At 49.6% G+C, this 18,223-nt stretch overlaps 1 protein-coding gene across 1 annotated transcript in view; it reads right to left on the reverse strand.

The window, feature by feature from the left end:
* Nucleotides 1–12,997: 12,997 nt before the first annotated feature.
* Nucleotides 12,998–18,223, reverse strand: part of CEMIP (cell migration inducing hyaluronidase 1) — a 79,495-nt gene continuing 74,269 nt past the window's right edge. Inside the window, 2 exon segments of the mRNA XM_077128514.1 lie at nt 12,998–14,219; nt 16,037–16,137. Of these exon segments, the coding sequence (XP_076984629.1) occupies nt 14,092–14,219; nt 16,037–16,137 (229 nt within the window). The 3' untranslated portion in view covers nt 12,998–14,091.

Consider the following 18,223-nt stretch of genomic DNA (forward strand, 5'->3'; position numbering starts at 1 on the left):
GGGGGGGGAGGGCAGTGAGTTTACTTGCTGTGTTGGCCGAGGAAGAGAGGCTAGGCAACAAATTTGGAAGCATCCAAAACTCTCTCCAAGATAAATAATATCTTAACGATATTTTAAACTCCAAAACAAATACAAAAAAAAAAAGCCATGATAAACAAACATATCCAGGTTTTACATAAAGAATCCCAGGACCCTTTATTTAAAGAGGGCTGGGACTAAGGTGAGGTGGGAAGTTGAGTTTTGCAAGTGCAGGGCTCCTATCTCAGATCAACTGCTGGGCTCCTGATGCCAGAATAAGACCTGAAATCTTTATTTTTACTAAAACAATATTATAGCAATGTTAAAAGGTCTACGTAAAAGAAACCAACATGCCACCTCAGTATTCCAGTTACTCTCTTCTGTTGGTAACGTTCCTAGACGTGCCCTGAGTTTCTGACCCCCTGGTCTTGACCGTCTGAGGGCTCTGGGTCCTCATGCTAAAGCTGTTGCTGGAGCTGGTTTGACCCGTTTTCTGCAGTTGGTCAGATCATTCTATCCTCAGTTTGCTGCTCCACCTAGAAGAGGGTGTACATGTAAAGTCCGAGCACTGTGCCTGCATTGCCAGATGTGAGTTCCTGGGTTCTCGGCCATGCCGCAAGAAAGAATTCAAGGGCACAGCACAGGTCAAGTGAGCAGGCAGAAAATGGACTGAGTAGGCATGTGAGAAGGTCATGTGGGCATTCTCGCAAGAAAAAAGGGGCAAGAGACCCTGACGCTGTGGGGCAATCTGCTTTTATGGCTTAGCTTTATTTACCCCTCCTTCCCCTTCCTTGTTCGGGGCTCCTTCTCCTGCCCACCCTCCTCTCCAGGGGGAGTCTGGTGGTAGATAGCGCATTCGGGCGGGTGGCTCAGCTGCCCCAGGCGATGGGCAGCTCTTCTCCTCAGGTCCTGTGCTAGCCTGCCTCACCTGCATGGGTGCATTCTCTCTCTCCGGACGGACAAATCCTTGCCATATGTTGCCGTCTTCCTTCCAAAGGAGTTTTTCAATTTGTACTGTCCCAGTATATGAGCAGACCCATCAAATTCTGCCAAAACTTTCCAGAATCGGGCACTATTTCAAAATTCATTAATGTATTAATACATTCAACAAATACTATTAACCACCCAGAGCGAGGCAATAGGTCTAAAATGCTAACTTATTTTAATTTGCATGTCCCTAATTATTCATGAGTGAGGTTTCCTGTTTTCCCAATCCTTACCAAAAATCATTCCCTCCTGTGAAAACCATCTGTTCTTATCTTTTGCCCCTTAGCTGATTGGGGTGTCACTGATGTTTTGCAAGGCATGTGCTCGTTCTTGAATATGCCGATTTTGTGAAATTTGAGGTAATTATTTTTTCCTACGGCGAAGCCATGAGGCCCCCTGTTGACCAGGTTGAAGAAGCTCAGGCTTGCAGCTGAGGGGCTTTTACGGTGGGCAAAGACTGGACCCTTCCCCTAGGCTTGGGGCAGGGCTCTTTTCAGATGGAAGTCTCTGCGTTTAGGAAGCTTGAGTCCTCAATAGCAGAAAGGCCAAGCTGGCTACCTAGGAGGTCAGGCGGAGCTGGAGAGCAGAGGAGGGAGCCACTGGTGATAATTACAACACTTGGGACTTGAGAGTTTACACCTGCTTCTCACTCGAGCCACCTCACTGAGCCCCAGACCGACCCTGCAGTGGGGGCAGCCACAGCTACAGTCCACGTGATTCCTGAGCCTACGGGGGCTTCTTTGCCCCCTTCGTAAGACCCCTGTCAAATGAAGGAGAACCGTCTGTTCTCTCCACCCGATAGTCCAGAAAACCAAGGCACAGCTTGGGAAAGGGCTTGGCGAGACCCCTTTTCCAAAGCCTTCGCTCCAAAGCAGTCCTTGTCTTCTCGTGGGGGAGCCGGGGATGTGGCCACGAGGGGGCAGCAGAGACCGGCAGTGACCCCCTGCTTCCACCTGCAGCTGCCCTGGCGTGACGGCTCGAATTTGCCACCAGTCCCTGGGTGAGAACTCTTCAGCTATTATTTTAGTCCGCAGAACACCCAATCCATGTTTGCAAAATATCTGTGCGAATCTGCATATACCTCCCTCTCTGAATTTTTCTTAGCCTGGTCTCAGCCCTGTTCATACTCGATACTGAAATGGTAACAACTCCATCTACCCTCGTTTGGAGCCATAAAAACTCTGCACTCCTTAGACTCAGGGAGATGGATTTTGGGGCCGAAGGGCTGTCTGATCTCCTGCTCTGTGCGTAGCATTAAACTCCTTCTCTCTTTGAAGGCTGGGTGTCACGGACTGGCTGTTAAGTGCATTGGGCAAAGAACTCTGCACTTGTTTGATATCAAGAGCAGAGTGGCCTGCTTCATTCTCTCCAGGACCTCAGCCGCTCCCCCACCTCTGCTTTGCATCTCACATAGTCACCCGGTGGGGCCTTCACTCTTGGGTAAGAAAGAAAGAAAGAAAGGGGCAAAGACCTGAGTCCAGGGGAGGCTGCAGGAGACTGCAGGCTGGCCGTGCTGTCTGCTGGGACAAGGGAACATCCGGTGGGCCACAAGTCAGGGAACTTGGGCGCCCTCTCAGCTCAGTGTAGCTTCTAGTGAAATCTGAGCTTCACTAGAAGCCCCTTGGTGAGCTTTCCATTTTGGTGAATTGACTCAAACTGGGCGTTTCTCTCAAACTTGGGCTTTCAGCAGCCCACCTTGCAGGAATTATAAATCTTTGAGCGCAGTGTCTTGGCAAACCCAGAGCAATTTTTTTTCTTCAGGGAAATCTGCCCCAAGTTCTGAGGTTGTGTTTCAGGGGCCTGGAGCTGGGTGGGTCTCAGGGCTGTAGGAGGAGCGCCAGGAGTTCTCAGGGGCTTCTGGTCAGCTTTGCAGTTGCTCTCCCCTCCAGGCCGCAGTCCTTCACATGGGGAAGGAGGGTTTCGGCCACCGGCCTGGAAACCCTGTGGACTCCTGGATCCTTACCTTCAGTGTCAGCCCCAAGTTGGATGACCTTGACCGTGATACTGAAGTCTCTGAGCCTTACCTCTTCTACAGACAGGGGTGACAGGTCCCACCAGGCCTGGAATTTACATGCCAGGGCATGGGAAAAACAGAACAAGAGGGATCCTTATTCCTTAAAAGCTTCCTGAGGTCTTCGCTCCCCCACAGAGACCCCTGAGGGTGAGGATCAACGTTTTCTGCCTTTGGGCTCCTACTTCTAATTTTAAATCCATGTATGCACCAGGTCTGAAGCTGTCCCTTCAAGCCTCATTTGCATGAAACCAGCATTTCCTAAGCAAATTTAACCAAGGGAACTGCCCAAGGAGGAGGGTTTGCCTTTTCCAGGGAATTCTTTTGGTTTTGGCGACTTGGAACTCAGATGAGGAAGGGTAAAGGGGAAGAAGTGCAAAAGGCAAGGATTCCAGGAGGGGCAGTGGGGTGGTAGGGTGTGAGATAGGTGGGCCTGAATCAAACAGATGCCAGAACAAAGTGCAATCGCAACTGCGAGAAGGACTGTGAAGCTTATAACAGGGACTTTCCCTAGGAGGCCAGGAGAAAGCTTTCCTGTGCAGGAAACCTACCCGAGACTGGAGAGTGCACGAGTGGCCCAGAGGGCATTCTGCTAGGAGCTGGCAGACCTGGAGGCAGTGTGTGTGTGTGTGTGTGTGTGTGTGTGTGTGCATGTGCATCTCTTATTTGAGGGTTACTGGGGCAGCTGATATCTAAAATCTCTTTAGTCTACAATATTCTGACTTTAAGAACTCATGAAGGGCGGGCCACGGTGGCTCAGCAGGCGGAGCTCTCGCCTGCCATGCCCGAAACCCAGGTTCGAATTCCAGTGCCTGCCTATGTGGAAAAAAAAGACCCATGGAGACTCTGCAACTGACTTTGCAAATGAAATAGTATTTGCAAACTCTTGGCAAATACTGTTTCAGCAAATGAAGCCATAATTTATTTAGTCATTCCTGTTTAGGTTCCTTAAACCTGTCATGATTATAAATAATGCCTCAATGAACATCTTTATGCTTAAGCTTTATTCAGTTGGCAAATTCCACGTAAGTAATCAGTAGATCAAATAAAACAAATAATTTTTAATGCTCTTGATTTGTAATGCTAAATGCTTCCTAAAATGGTTATTCCTAATTTTTAAGGACTTTTCATCCTGGAAATATTTTAAACATATATAGAAAATAGAGTAAATGGTAAAATGAATCCTCAATCTTGATCACCCTAGTAATTATTAATATTTCAACAGTAATTTTTAATCTTTCTTAGTTTATTTTTGGGGGTGGGGAGAGGAGTTTGGCATATTTTAAAGTAAATCCAGGCGTCATGGATTTTCACCCATAAATCCTTGAGTTTGTACCTGTAATTGATGGAACTTCTTAAAAATGCACAAACCTATATCAAATTTCATAACATCAACCACCCAATTTGCATTCAAATGTCCCCGATTATATAAAAGATGTTAAGAAGGTTATTTTGAAAGTTCCTATTTCACTGCATTTCTGCTAACACTGGGAATTCCTGTATAAACATGATTTTGTTGATTTGATAAAAATTACTGTTTCTCTGGTTGGATTTTTTTCCATACTTATTTGCCATCTTGCCTTTCTTTCTTTCCTTCTTCCTTTCCCTTCTCCTCTCTCTCTTCCTTCCTTTTTCTTTTTTTTTAAACTGACCTTTTATTTTCTTTGCCCACTTTTTTTTTTTTACATGGGCAGGCACCGGGAATCGAACCCGGGTCCTTGGGCATGGCACCTGCTGAGCCACTGTGGCCCGCCCCTACTTTTCTTAATAATATATATAAGCTTTAAAATTTCAACTTCTTATACAAAAATTACACAAGAAATAAATATTCACTGTTAAAAAGAATATAAGATACTGATAAGCAAAAAGGAAAAAGCTACTCATAATCTCTCTTCTAATGAGATTTTGAATATATTTGCTAGACTCACATTAACATATGTAATTTGCTTACAAGTATTTCATATACCATTTTATAATCTGACTTTTTTCATTGAACAGTATTATAGATATCTTTCATGTTGATAAATCTATTTACTGTATAATCATGAAGGCATAGTATTTCCATTAAAATTAAGTCCATTTCACCAATCTCTTGATGATTTAGCTTATTTCAAATTCCTCATTATCATATGCAGTGCTGCAGTGAATATCTTTCACAAATCCTTGAACACCCCTATAACTCCTCCTTTATGATGAATTCTTAGATGGAGAATTTTAGAGACAAAAGACTGCACATTTTTGAGTTTTTATGTTTCTACATAATACTAATTACTCTATAGAAAAGTCATACCACATTATCCTCCCAACAGCATTGTCTGGATGTCCATTTCTTTGTGTCTTTTGTAATTATGGCCAAGATTTGCAGCTCAATAGGTCAATAACAGCATCTCTCGTTGTCTCCATTTGCAATGAGGTTGAACTTTTAAACTAATAGTTTTCTTTTTTGCATGGGCAGGCACCGGGGAATCGAACCCAGGTCCCTGGCCTGACAGGTGAGAACTCTGCCACTGAGCCGCCGTCACCCTGCCCGAGGTTGAACTTTCAAATATATTTATTTCCCATTTATATTTTTTTCTTTTGTGATTTGACCCATTCCTGCTTTCCATTTGGCGGTTTTCCTGTTGCTTTGAGGGAGCTTCTTATGTATGAGGTATCATTTAGAGTCCCAGCAGGAAGCAGATGGCATATTAAGGGGCATTTATTGCAAATTGTGGGAATGAAGTTAGGGCCCCACCATGAGTTGTGAGGCACCTCTGGGCTCGAAACCGTGGGAAACAGGGACCGCTCCCAGGCCTGGCCACACCGGCAGGGGCGCAGCTGCCCAGCAAGGCTCTCCTTACAGGAATGTCGCCAACCGGCTGAGGCCCAGCGAGGAGCAAGGCCATGAGATGAGTTCTTTAATCCAGCCCTCGCGGGATCTCCCGGTGGGGACTCCCAATGGCCAAAGCCAACAGGGAGCTTGTGGCCGAGACGCTGCTAATGGACACACCCCGAGGAAGGTGTAAACAGAAGATATCAGGCTCATCTGAGAGAGAATCTCTCGTCTGGGGTATGTATTACAAGCTCATTTCCTCAGTTCATTCGCTTTTTACTATTAATTAGACTGTTAAAATTTAACACTTTTTTGTAGTTATCTCAGTCAACTGAGATGATTTTTGCCTTCTCCAATATGGTGTCATTATTAAACCCCAAATTTGAGTGTTTTCTCTCTAGAGTGGGAAGGAAAAAATCCATTGAAAAGCCACAAACAAGCAAAATCTCATTTCAGCAGCTTCTTTCTTCTAAGGAAATTCATACACTTCTTTCCAGGAAATACACGTTTTTATACTCCCTTCTGTTTTGTAGAACTGGGTTGTTAAGTGAGTTGATCTGGTAGGTAGGATCGAAGCTATTTTTCCTTCAGTATTGCTTTAAAATCCCCTTTGTTGAGTCTGCCTTCCACCAGCGATGAATAGAAGCTGGCTAGGCCCAGCTCACGACATTCACTGCTAAATAGCCAGGAAACCTGTGAGGTGGCTGTTAAACCATCGAAGCCTGTTGGGAGTATTTACACCATGGGAATCAGCAAAGGCTACAGATGGAGGCTTCTACCCACCCCACCCGTTAAGGCCAGTTTGCACGCACACCGCAGCTCTCCGCAGCGAGGGCAGGGGCATGGGGTGTTCATTTCTTCTGCCATCTTGCTTTTCCATTCTGCTTCTTGCATCTCCCCCAGTTACTGCCGGCTCCTACAGGGTTGGAAGCAGAGGGGGGGGTTGTAGGAAGAGGAGTTAAAAGTCTCACTGATTTGTGTCCTTGTAAACTGCCCTTACAGTTTACCTGCTTACGGCAGTTGTCCAAATGTTGCTGTCTGGCATGGGACGTGTTTCTGGATTTTTCTGAGACATGCTGTTACCTACTTTGATCTGAATGATACATTTCCCAGTCAAATGCTATGAAATCCCTTTATCCTTCAGCTTCTGGCTTTGGAGGTGTCCCATAGCCTCTTTATGGAGAATCTTTTTACCTAAGCAGGGAGTGGATTCGGGCAGGTTCTCCTTAGGCTCTAGCTCAGGCTGGCTGCACCAATCTTCATGATGTGGAAATACATCTTCCCAGGGGCTGCCTTCTGTCCTCCTGACTCCAGCCTGCTTCCACTGCCATGCATCCTCAGATGACAGGCACCTTCACCCGCTACCCTCCCAAATGGAGGGAAGATGGGGCAGGGTCTCCAGCACATTCTCACGCCCAGCTCTGGCAGCTGCCAGGTGGCCTGTGATTTTGAGGCCTCAGCAAGCATCCAGCTGAGCAGTACAATGTCAGTTCCTCCTTCTTGCAAACACCCCCAATTTCCCTAAGAGGCTTTCCCTTGGAACTTCCCACGAGGCTCAGGACGATGCATGTCTTGAGAAAAGGGGGACCCCACAACACATGCTGCTCTTCTGGAGTTCCTTCAGAGAACCTCCCCTTCGATGAATCTCTGGCCTTCTCTTCTGCAGAGAGTGCAGTCACCTGCCCAAATCCTTCAGGAGCGTGGCCAGCAGCTCTTCCTCAGACTGTGCCCTGGTGACCCTCAACTTTGAGGCTTTGGCCAAAGTTCTTAGATAACAGGACAAATGTCTTTCCACACACTGATCCATTAAGGTTCTCAGAGAAGACAACCTGCTTAAAACTTGACCACAAGAAGGAGAGGCTGCAATTGCAAGGCCTCTGCCGACCTTTGGCACTGCTAAAGGGTGGAAACCCAGAGGAGATGGTTCTTTGCACCTTGAAGAGGATTTGGACATGAAAAGAAATGCGTGGGGCCTTTTTTTCTTCATTGGCAGAGGGATATAGAAAATGCACAGTAAGCTGAGGAAAATTCTGACGTTTCAGAAGCAGCCTGACCCAGGAGTTTGTTCAAGGCCCGTTGAAGGCACGGAGGTGGTGAGGGTTGGGGAGCGGGTGTGCAGAGGAACTTTTGGGCGATGATGACTAATGTGCTATTTTAAGTTGTTTCCTATGCCATATTCCCAATTCTTCAGCAAAACTCTGCTGCAAATAATTTCCTTGTGTTCATGGTCATCTGAGGAGCTGAAGAAGGACACAGCCTAGTTCACGGTTAGGTCATAGTGGGTGGAAAGAAGGGACAAGCTGCATCAGGTGAGGGAAGGAGGTCAAGAAGTGAAAGAAGCAGTGCCCAGGACAAATATAAGGTCACGAGGTGATGAGTGCCTGTGTGTGTGCCTGTGTGTGTGAGTGTGTGCGTGCGTGTGTGTTAGCAGTGAGTGGCGGTAGCTGAGTCTCTTCCAGTTATATCCCACATGGTCTAAACAGCTTCTTTGGATATTAAGAGAAAAGGTAATTCCCAAACGCTGAAGACACCCAAGCAGCCAACATCTGTTGGGATCAGCCTGGAGGCAGCAGGTTATTTAGTTTTGTTTTCTTAATCCGCCCTGAGGGTCTTTGAGTTTTGGCAGGGAGGCTTGTGCCATTTGTGCACGTGCTTTTCTTACCATAATGATCAGATTCCCTCTGTGTCTCACAGCACTCCACTGGTCATTTTTATGTTATCTTTTCATCGCCTTTCTATTCTCTCATTATGTAGACTGTGTTTTATTTGCTTTTGTCTTCTGGAATGATTTGGAGAGGAGGCCCCATTTCAAAGCTATTAATCACTATCATCGGTTTCATTTTCAAAGAGAGTCTTAAGCTTGTACTTAGAAAATTGTGAACGTCGAGGACAAAAGAAGACATTTTTCTTCCACAAGATGAAGAATTTGGTGCAATTTCCTCGTGTTGCTCACTCACTCCTTATTCTAGGTTCATTATGTGCATGTAGCCTGGGTTTATGAAACCCAACGTTCATGTGTGAATACCATTAATCAGCTATCTCAAAATTGCTTCTGACTTGCCATCCAGTTCTGTGTTTTTATTTATAAAACTTATGTCAGTGTTTTTGTGCTTAACTGATTGCAGTGTTTGCTGCCAGCTTTGTTCTCCTACCCCTTCCCCGTTCTTGGAGTCTGACTCTGGTTTCTTCTGTCTGACTTGGAGAATATCTTGGAGTGACTTTTCAGGATGGACACCCACACTTGCACATCAGAGAATTATTTTCTTTTGCTCTCATCCCCAAATAACACCCAAGCTCTAACTTTTCTGTAGACTTTATTCCCTTGAATTCAAGCGTTTAGTGACTTGAGGGACTGGAGAGAGAAAGAGGACATCTTTGCAGAAGAGAGGGCCGTCTAGATGCCTTCTGATTTGGCCCAAAGCTCTCTCTCTTTACTACAGCTCTTCACATCCATGTGGCTACAGCTGTTTTATAAAAGTCATTCTGAAATCTGCGTCCCAGGCTCTTACTGCTTCCTTCGAAGCCATACTTTAAAAAAAAAAAACAACACAGATAATAGTAGCTGAGTCAACGCTTTCCTGCCGTCTCTCGCTCTGTCTTTTTTTTTTTTTAACGTATTTTATGGTATAGTAGAACATATTATACAAAGCAAAGAAAGAAAAAAACGATAGTCTTCAAAGCACTCTTCGACAAGTAGTTGCAGGATAGGTCCCAGAGTTTGTCATGGGCTACCATACCATCCTCTCAGATTTTTCCTTCTAGCTGCTCCAGGATACAGGAGAAAGCCATACTTTCCTAACTGAACTGTGCAAACCACCGCCCTGATTCAAATACAGAGCCTGGTTTGAGAGATTTGGGGTGGGCCTGAGAGTCCTCGTTTCTAAGAAGCTCATGGGCAATGCTGCTGCTGCTGGCCCAGGGACCCCAGCCAGGGCAGCGAGACCTTAGTACTTTCGAAGCATTTCCACGAATGTAGTTTACTCCATTGGATGCTCGCCGCTGCTCTCTGCGAGGGAGGCGGGAGGTGAGTGATGCGTAAGGGGAACAAAGAGGGGAGAAGCTCGGCGAGCCTCTCCAACCCCAAGGACACAGGGGCTGCCGATCTGCTCCTCCCCTCCACACCCTACTCTTCTCCCTGCCACAGGGGAGAAAACACCGCCCCTTACTCATCCCTGGGGGAAGGAAGTCGGGATGGGGTCTGCAGGAATCTGGGCCGGAGCACATCTGTGCCCTGCCCTGCCAGCGGCTGCAGTCTGGTGGAAAGCATGAGACACAGCCTGCAGCAGCGTGCACCAAAGCACCTGCCCGTGCTGGTGGTGGCAGCAGGGCGGCGGGGGATGTGCTGCAGGACGACGTCTTAAAGCACGAGCAGGCATAAGCCCAGTGGGAAAGAGAGGAGAAAGGACGTGGCCGCTGTGGGGACAGGCCCCGGCAGCACTGTGGGGGGACGAAAGGCCCCGGGCAGGTGGGCAGTGCTGAGCAGGGACCCAGCTGGGCAGGGGCAGTCAGTGATGGGAGATGAGGCTGGAGACACCGGCCAGATCAGGGGCCACCCGTGCCCAGTCCAGGTGGCAGACAGTTTTCCTGCAGGTGATGGGGACAGAATTTCCCCAGTCTCCTGCTTCCATCTTCCTGCCTCTGCATTTTTTTTTTAATTGTGAAAAGCAACATATATACAAAAAATAATAAATTTCAAAGTACACCATGACAGTAAGTTGTAGAACAGATTTCAGAGTGTGGTATGGGCTACAATTCCACAATTTAAAGTTTTTACTACTAGCTGCTCCCAGACACTGGAGACTGAAATAAATATCAATATACTGATTCAGCAGTGATACTCATTTGTTAAACCCGACCGTCTCTGTATAACTCCACCATCACCTTTGATGTTTCTCCCACTCTTTAGGGGTATTTGGGCTATGTCCATGCTAACTTTTTCATGTTGGAAGGGGCTGTCGATAATATGGGGTAGGGAGATGGCCTTAACTGATGATCTGGAGAGGCTGGGCCCTCTGGGTTTCAGACACTGTGCCTGTCAGGGTGCGACTGTCTTCCCTCGGACCCAGCGCCCACGCCTCCCTGGCCTCCCCACGGGGGCACGGTGTCCCCCGGCAGCCAACTCGTGACTTAGGTGCAAGGAGGAGGTGGCCCGTCCTAGCCATGGCCAGTCAGTGTGAAGCAATCTTATTTCTCATGGGACCCATCTCCACCTCCTCTGACCAAGGTCCCCTTGGGGCGGGGTCGATGTAGGACTTAGATATCTGAAGAGTTCTTGGGAACAAGGCTGTGAGAAAGAGAAAGGGTGGCAGACCCCAGGGCAATGCCCATCTTATCTCCCTTAGATAGCTGCTTTAAAATGAGACCCACTTTAATGGGAAAAAATTAAAAAATCACACAAGCACACAGGATGATGATATCTTTTGTATATTTACTATGGCACAGCAAAATTTTCCAAACCAGAGCCCATCTCCTCTGCTGAAAGCAGAAAGCTCTGGGTATATTCATTCCTTTCAAGGGGTCCAAAGGACATTCGCGAACATGACATTTAAGACAATTCTTCATTTCTCTGACAATGGCTTCTAGAAGTGCATATAATAAATAAATAGAAAATATATCTTCATTCTCGGTGAGGCCTATAAGAAATGTTTACATACAAAACATGCTTACATCTAACACCCGAAAAAGGACCAGCTATTTCGGCAAGAGGAAAAAGACAAGCATTTCAGAGGAGTGTTGTTTTCCTCGAAGGCCTCACTCACTTTAACATTTACAAACAGAAACAGTGATCACAAGAACAATTTTCTAAGGAACAGGAAAAATTGTGCTACCAAGGAAACGCCTGCACCTTGGCTGTTGGAGAGAATATTCTATGCACAGATCCTACACTGTCAAACATATGTATAATGCTGAGAACTTTCAAACAGATATTTTTGAAATGAATGGAACCAAAGACATTGAACATTCCTGGCCTCTAGAAGCGATCACGTCCTAAGTGGTTCGCAGTGTGAGACCCTTGCACTGAAAGACTTTGAAAACTTAACAGAAGTGGAGACACAAAGAAGGACATGAGGTCATTTAAACTCCCCTCTCCTTTTCCACTCGCTTCCCCAGAAGAGGCCCTTCCTGTGCTCTTGGCCCGAGGAGCTGCCATGCCTTAAGAGAAGGAGCCCCACTGTCAGCTCCTAGCAGCCAGAAGGCCTGTTGGTGGGGACCCCTCCCTGGAAGCCGGCTCCAACCAGGGAGCTGGCTCACTCGCGAGTCTCCTGGGTGCAGCCCGGGGAGAGGGGAGACGAGCAAGCCCTCTTTGAAGGAAGAGTTTGTGGCTGGTTCAGGAGAAAGGGCAGGGCGATGTCACCACGAGTTCCAGGGGGATCCTGGTACCTCATGAGAGAGTATATATAAACCACAGGTAGAGTTTTACCTCTTCCAGGAGTTCTCTGCTCTCTTTAAGGTCAGAAAGGGAGAGAGCAGGGTTTCAAACAGTAGCTGAGAGGACCTGACAGCTCTTCAGACCCCCGAGGTCGGCCAAGTTGGCTCCCCAAGGGCGTCTGGGCATGCCTTGGTGTCGTCTGCCCGGCTGCACCTGCAGAGCTGCCATACAAGTAGCACCAGTGGAATCAGCCCAGCTGCTGTGCACCCAGGCAGGTGCTTCAGGTGGGTGAGCCAAGGGAAGGGAGCAGGGCCCACCCAGGCTAAGAGGAGGAGTGGGCATGTGGGCACGGAGGGGCTCGAGGGAAATGGCCACTGGCTAACCATCTTGATGTTTTCATCGTTCCTTCCCTCCAAGGGGACCTGTCCCGGGGGCTGGAGGGATTTCGAGAGCGCCCTGGACCCGGCTGCTGAGGCAGTGCGGTGTGGCAGAAAGTGCTGGAGGGGCGTCCCGTCCCGTCCTGGCCTGTTCGGGCAATCCCTTCCCATCCCAGGAGCTCATTCGCAACCTCTGTAAAATGTTGAGACGTCTGGACAAGACACTTCCTAACGTCTTTCCCAGCTCTGAGCTCCTAGGACCCCGGAAGCACGGACACAGTGCTCAGCGTCCCAGGGTGCTTTCCTGCACAGTCTCGAGGAAGAAGGACGCACGAGGCACGCGGGCCTGGGGGACCCGGGTGGGCGGCCCCCTCCCCCTGCACGCTAACCCCGCCTATGCCTCACTCCGACGCATGCGCGCTGCGCTGTCCCGCGCCCCCCACCCCCACCCCCACTGGGAGCCGCGGTGCCCGGCAGTCGCGCTGCTTTGGCGGGCGGTGGCAGGAAAGGTCCCACCTCATCCGCTGGCTGGGATGCCCCGCCGCCCTGCGTCCCAGCGTGCCCCTTAGTCCTCCCGCGGGAAGAGAGCCGGGTCTCAAACAGTAGCTCAGAAGCAGTGGCTTGGCTGCCTGACCCACCCAAGAATGGGAGCTCTCTTTCCTCCGAATCTGCACCCATCTCCTTTTCACCTCTCTCGGTTCCTCTGCCTGGCAGCAGCGTGTAGGTACGGTTACCCGCCTGCTTCACCGGGCTGCAAGCTCCGGGGACTAGGAATGACTTTTCACCCCCTGCTCCTGGATGCTGAGAATGAAGAATGTTCTCATCTACTGCTGGGCTCCAGGTACAACCTGAAGAGCCTTAGACTTCTGGAGTCTTAGAGCAGAAAGTGCCTTTCCAAGTCACCTAGTCCAATTCCTGAAGACTCCCGAAAGGTCAAACACGTCCAGTGGATTGCCCCTTCTCCAGAGGTAGCCAGTTCCATCTTGGCCAGTTCTGCCAAGGCCAGCTTCTAATCTCATGATGTTTGGTTCTTGCTTACAGAAAGAAAGACTTCCTTAAGGCCAGGGCTCTTTCTTCTACGTCTGTCTGTCCAGTGTGTGTGCTGGAGAGCACGGAGAGCGCTGGAGCAGAGTGACCCAGCCCAGGCCACCACCTCACTGGAGCAGGCTCCTGCCAAAGTGGACCTTTGCTGCCAGCGTGACCCAGTTTTCCTTGTATGGTCCCTACACCCCTACCGAAGGGGCACAGACAGGAGAGAAGCACCCAAGAGGCTGCAGGAAAGAAGACTGCCACCATTGGCCACCACTGCTGTGGAGCTGCAGGGAGGACCTGGAGGCAGGCTGATGGGCAGCTCCAGGGGCATATGATAGCCTTCCCTTGGCCCATCAGGGCACAGGACGGCCTTCCCAGGCAGCTGCTGGACAGGGCTGGGGGAACCAGCCTTCCCATCCAGCTCTGTTGCCAAGAGCCGCCTTCATAGAGTCCACCGCGGGGCGGCGCCGGGCAGCAGCCGTCCTCACAGCCTCTTCTTCTTCACCACGGGGATGGGCACCACTTGGAAGATCTTGGCCTTGTGGTCCTCAGTGTCCAGAGTCACCCAGGTTGGCCGGAAGCTGCCCTTGTAGCCAATGAATGCCAGTTTCTCTGAAAAGCAGTGGCGAGTCACATGAACAGAAACCCCCAGAGAGAATGGCTCCATCCCACCACCTTCCCGAGCTCCTTATGGCCATTCTCCCGCCTCTTCCTGGCACACCCCTACCCCATTTGCACCGAACTGGGTCCCCCGGGGAGGAACTCAGTGCCCAGCTGCTGATGTAACCTGACATTTGTTTGTTCCGGGCACCCAAGACCTCACCCAAGACTCACAGCCACCTTGGCTGGGTGGCCGCCCTGCTTTACTCGTGAGAGCCAGTGCTAGGATACGGGGTGTGGACGGGGGGCAAGTGGAGAAGACCTCACAAGAACTCCACTCGCCTTCCAGCTGACCCTGCGAGTATGAGTGATCCCTGCCGCGCTCTGAGGTCCAGCGTTCCTGTTGTCAAACAGCGGCACGGGTCTACAGCACCTCTTCCCAGTTCTAACATTCTGTGAGTTTAGCAGGATGTTTTGAGAGGCGAAGGTATTTGTCCAAGGTCAGAGTCAGTGGTGCAGCCCAGACTAGAATACTACCCTCCTGAACCCTACGCAGCACTCTCTATCTTCACGTCCAGAGCCTGACCATTCAGGGATGGGGAGCCACTGTCCACAGCCTGGAATGGGCAGCCTAGCATAGCAGGTACACATTTGCCCACCACCGGTCACTCAACATGGGCCTCCTGTATACATCAGATTTTGGCCACAGGATGTGAATTTAAAAGATGGAAGCCTAAAAATATTCCGGGACTGGGCTGGAGAAGGTGACTCTCTTCTCCTTTGACTGTTTTTTTTTTTTTACATGGGCAGGCACCGGGAATCGAACCCGGGTCCTCTGGCATGGCAGGCAAGCGTTCTTGCCGCTGAGCCACCGTGGCCCACCCCTTTGACTGGTTTTAAGGGCTTTCATTGCTCCCAAGTGTTCTCTGGGAGAAAAGTCCTATGTGATGAGCTGCCAGTGCTTGTGTCTTGCAGTCAGGATGGTGTAGCAACGAAGAACACAGGCTTTGGACAACAAGTTACTTAGGTGTCTAATTCTGTTTCTGTATCTTAAGTGGAAATAATAGTACATTTCTCACAGGGTACTTATGAATAATTGAGATAACTATAAAATGTTCATCAAAGTACGAGGCTGAGCATTAAATTATCTTTATCATTATTATCTGTAGAGCTGCTGTACCTTCCCTCTCAACTCCCCAAAGATGGTAAATAGGCTGTGATGATGGTAAGTGCTATGCTGACATTTCTGTCCTAGCTGGCTTCTTCCTTTTAGGTTCTGTGCAAGGTGTCGTCATTGAAGAACTGTGTGACTTTGTACAAACCACTTACGCTCTGTGGGCTTTAATTTTCTCCTTTCTTACCTAATTCAGAGGAACAAGTGAGAACTTATGCCCAAGTGCTTTGCAAATGGTAAAGAACTGAACAAATGCAGGGCATCAGCTGGAATGTTGAGGGAGAATTAGGACCCCTGGCCCATCAGAGTAGGAGGAATTGAGACAGAATCAGGCAAAGACTTTCTACTTTCCTGTGGGTACTTTTGATTAATAAAGGGCCACTTTCTGAGTAGGTGGGGAAAGAAAACAGAACAGTTTTCTTCCTGTTCTGGTCACACGTTCAAATCAAGTTGCCATGGGGTAGGGATGGTAAGTAGGCGGCATCCTGCCTATCATTTCCAATAGCTCGGGCATTGTGTTGAGAATTCTGAGGCTGTGCCTACCTTTAGTGGGAAGAGTGCTTTGGGCTCTGCCAGGGACAGCAGCAGCCTTCACGCCACATGTTTGCTATCTCTGGTTTCATGATCAGTTTAAAACCCAGTCCAAACCCCTTACCTTTCAATTTGAGACCCCTGTCTGCACCAAGCTTCTCTAGCAGTCTGGTCCATGGTCCCCTGGAGATGTATCTTCCTTTTGATGCCATGAGGATGATGGAACTGAAGGAAAAGGGACCACTTAGATGAACAGAATAAGAGAGCAAATTGGAATAAGGGGTACACACAGGGAAGGATGTCGGATTGTGTGTGGTGCGACCTGAGTTTGCAGTGCCTGGTGGCCTAGCCGAGGCGTTAGGAAAGGGCAGCCTCCCTGCATGCCAAGCTGATGGGCTCTTTCCGTCTGCTGACGAGCATCCTGAACACTCCTCCCACTCAGCTGGCCGCAGTTGGTGCCCCTGACCTTCTGCAAGTCTGAGCTCAGCTTGCCGCTTTTCCACGCGTGTCCCCAAACAGGACCGAGCCTGCACACGGAGCATACCATCTAGGGGCCCAGCACCTAGGCCAGGACTGGGCACACAGTAGGACTTCAATATGCATTTCTTAATTTGAATGCTGTCAAAACTGCTTACATCTAAGATACAAGACAGAAACATGGTGACAGAGAAACACAAAGAAGGAAGCAAAAAAGGGCAGGAGAAAGAGGGGAAGTGAGGGAAGGAGGAATTGGGCATGTGTGAGATTATACAGCAATCAGGAATTCCTGATGGCAGTAGAGGACGGTGGACCAGCTGCATCAGATCACCTGGGAGCTAGTTAGAAAGGCAAAATTGACCCATCACAGATCAGAATATGTGTTTTAGTCTCCAGGGGATCATGTGCACATCAATGGCTGAGAAGCCTGTGCTAGATTTCTCTCGGAGCCCGTGCCTTTGTGTCTTCCTTTGATGGTCCTAGACTGCCTCAGAACCAGCCTCCTCTGGGCTGCAGGGAGAGCGCGGCCAGGGGTGAGTCCCTTCCGGGAAGAGCATCGTGTATACTTAGGACGTGCTCCGGGGAGGACCGGCATCTTGTGTTCATGCCGTGGCCCCCTCTGGTGTTGCAGACAGGGTCGCTGCTTCCAATTGCAAATGGGGAGATGGAAGCAGATAGCTACTGAGTATCGGAGAAGACCTGCTAAAGGGGAGTCAGGCTTGGGAAGGGTGAAGGTTGGAGCGGTGGAAATGCTCAGCCTAAGGGTCCCAACTTGCAAAAACCCAACTTGGAAGCAAGGAGTCTCTGCTCCTTGTGTTCAGGCCAAAGTGCTGGGAAAAAGGGTTTTTGTGGTGGCAGACTCAGCATGCTGGGCCAGACAGGAGGAAGCGAACACCCCCTCAGCAGCAGAAAGGACGGCAGAGTCCCAACAGGGCTCCCTTTCTCATCTCAAAGGAACTCTGTAACCACAGACCACTGTGCAGACATGGAAAAACAGTAGAAGATTCTGGAACCAGTTGTCACTCCCGTTTATGTCCCATTGGGAGTAGGAGGAAAGCTGTTAAAATGCACAGTGCCTGTGTACCACAGAACAGATGGGAAAGAAGCCGGGGCTACTTCACACTCTTCAGGAAAGCTGGGAGAGGAGAGTCCAGGGGAGGGGTGGGGCACGATCCTGAAGGAGAGAGGGCACCTGGCAGCAGATTCAGGCTCTGCTGCCCGGAGGATTCTTCCTCATTGTTCCATTGCAGAAGAAAAGCTGAAGTCCCTTCAGTGCTGCTGAGCCGTCCTCTTAGGCTGGGCTCAGATGAAGGTCATGGCCCCCAGGTGGGGATCTGGGCTGGTTCACAGGAGTGGGGCAAGGACACCAGGCCTCCTGTCTGCCACCAGAGCCTCTGGATCGGCTCCAGAAGGCCATCGGCCCACTTTAGAGCCCCTTTCTGCTCACTGCAAAAGCCAGCATGGAGCCTATCATGGGGGGCAGGGCACGGGCAGCTCCCAGATGCCCTGGGACCATCTCTGAGTCCAGGAATCCTGAATGTTTCCGGTGTGAGCAGTTGGCCCCTTCTTTCCCTGGACCCTGGGGCCAGAGGTGGTCCTGTGGATGCAGTGGGACAGGGGACACTGCAGAGGGATGGGCTTGTCCCCCTTCCTGCCCCTTTCCAGAAGGTCAGAGAGGGGTCTGGTGGCACCCAGTTTCCATCTGGGTCCCCACACCAGCCCAGGGAGGGCATCCCCTGGGAGGTGCATGGGGGCTGCTGCACAGGTTGAGAGGGTGCACTGGGCGGGGTGCTTCCAAGCCCCTTGCCCTGCTGCAAACAAGCAGCTCTGCATT

Source organism: Tamandua tetradactyla, chromosome 14, assembly GCF_023851605.1.
Source record: "Tamandua tetradactyla isolate mTamTet1 chromosome 14, mTamTet1.pri, whole genome shotgun sequence".
In the NCBI taxonomy this organism is placed as follows: Eukaryota; Metazoa; Chordata; class Mammalia; order Pilosa; family Myrmecophagidae; genus Tamandua; species Tamandua tetradactyla.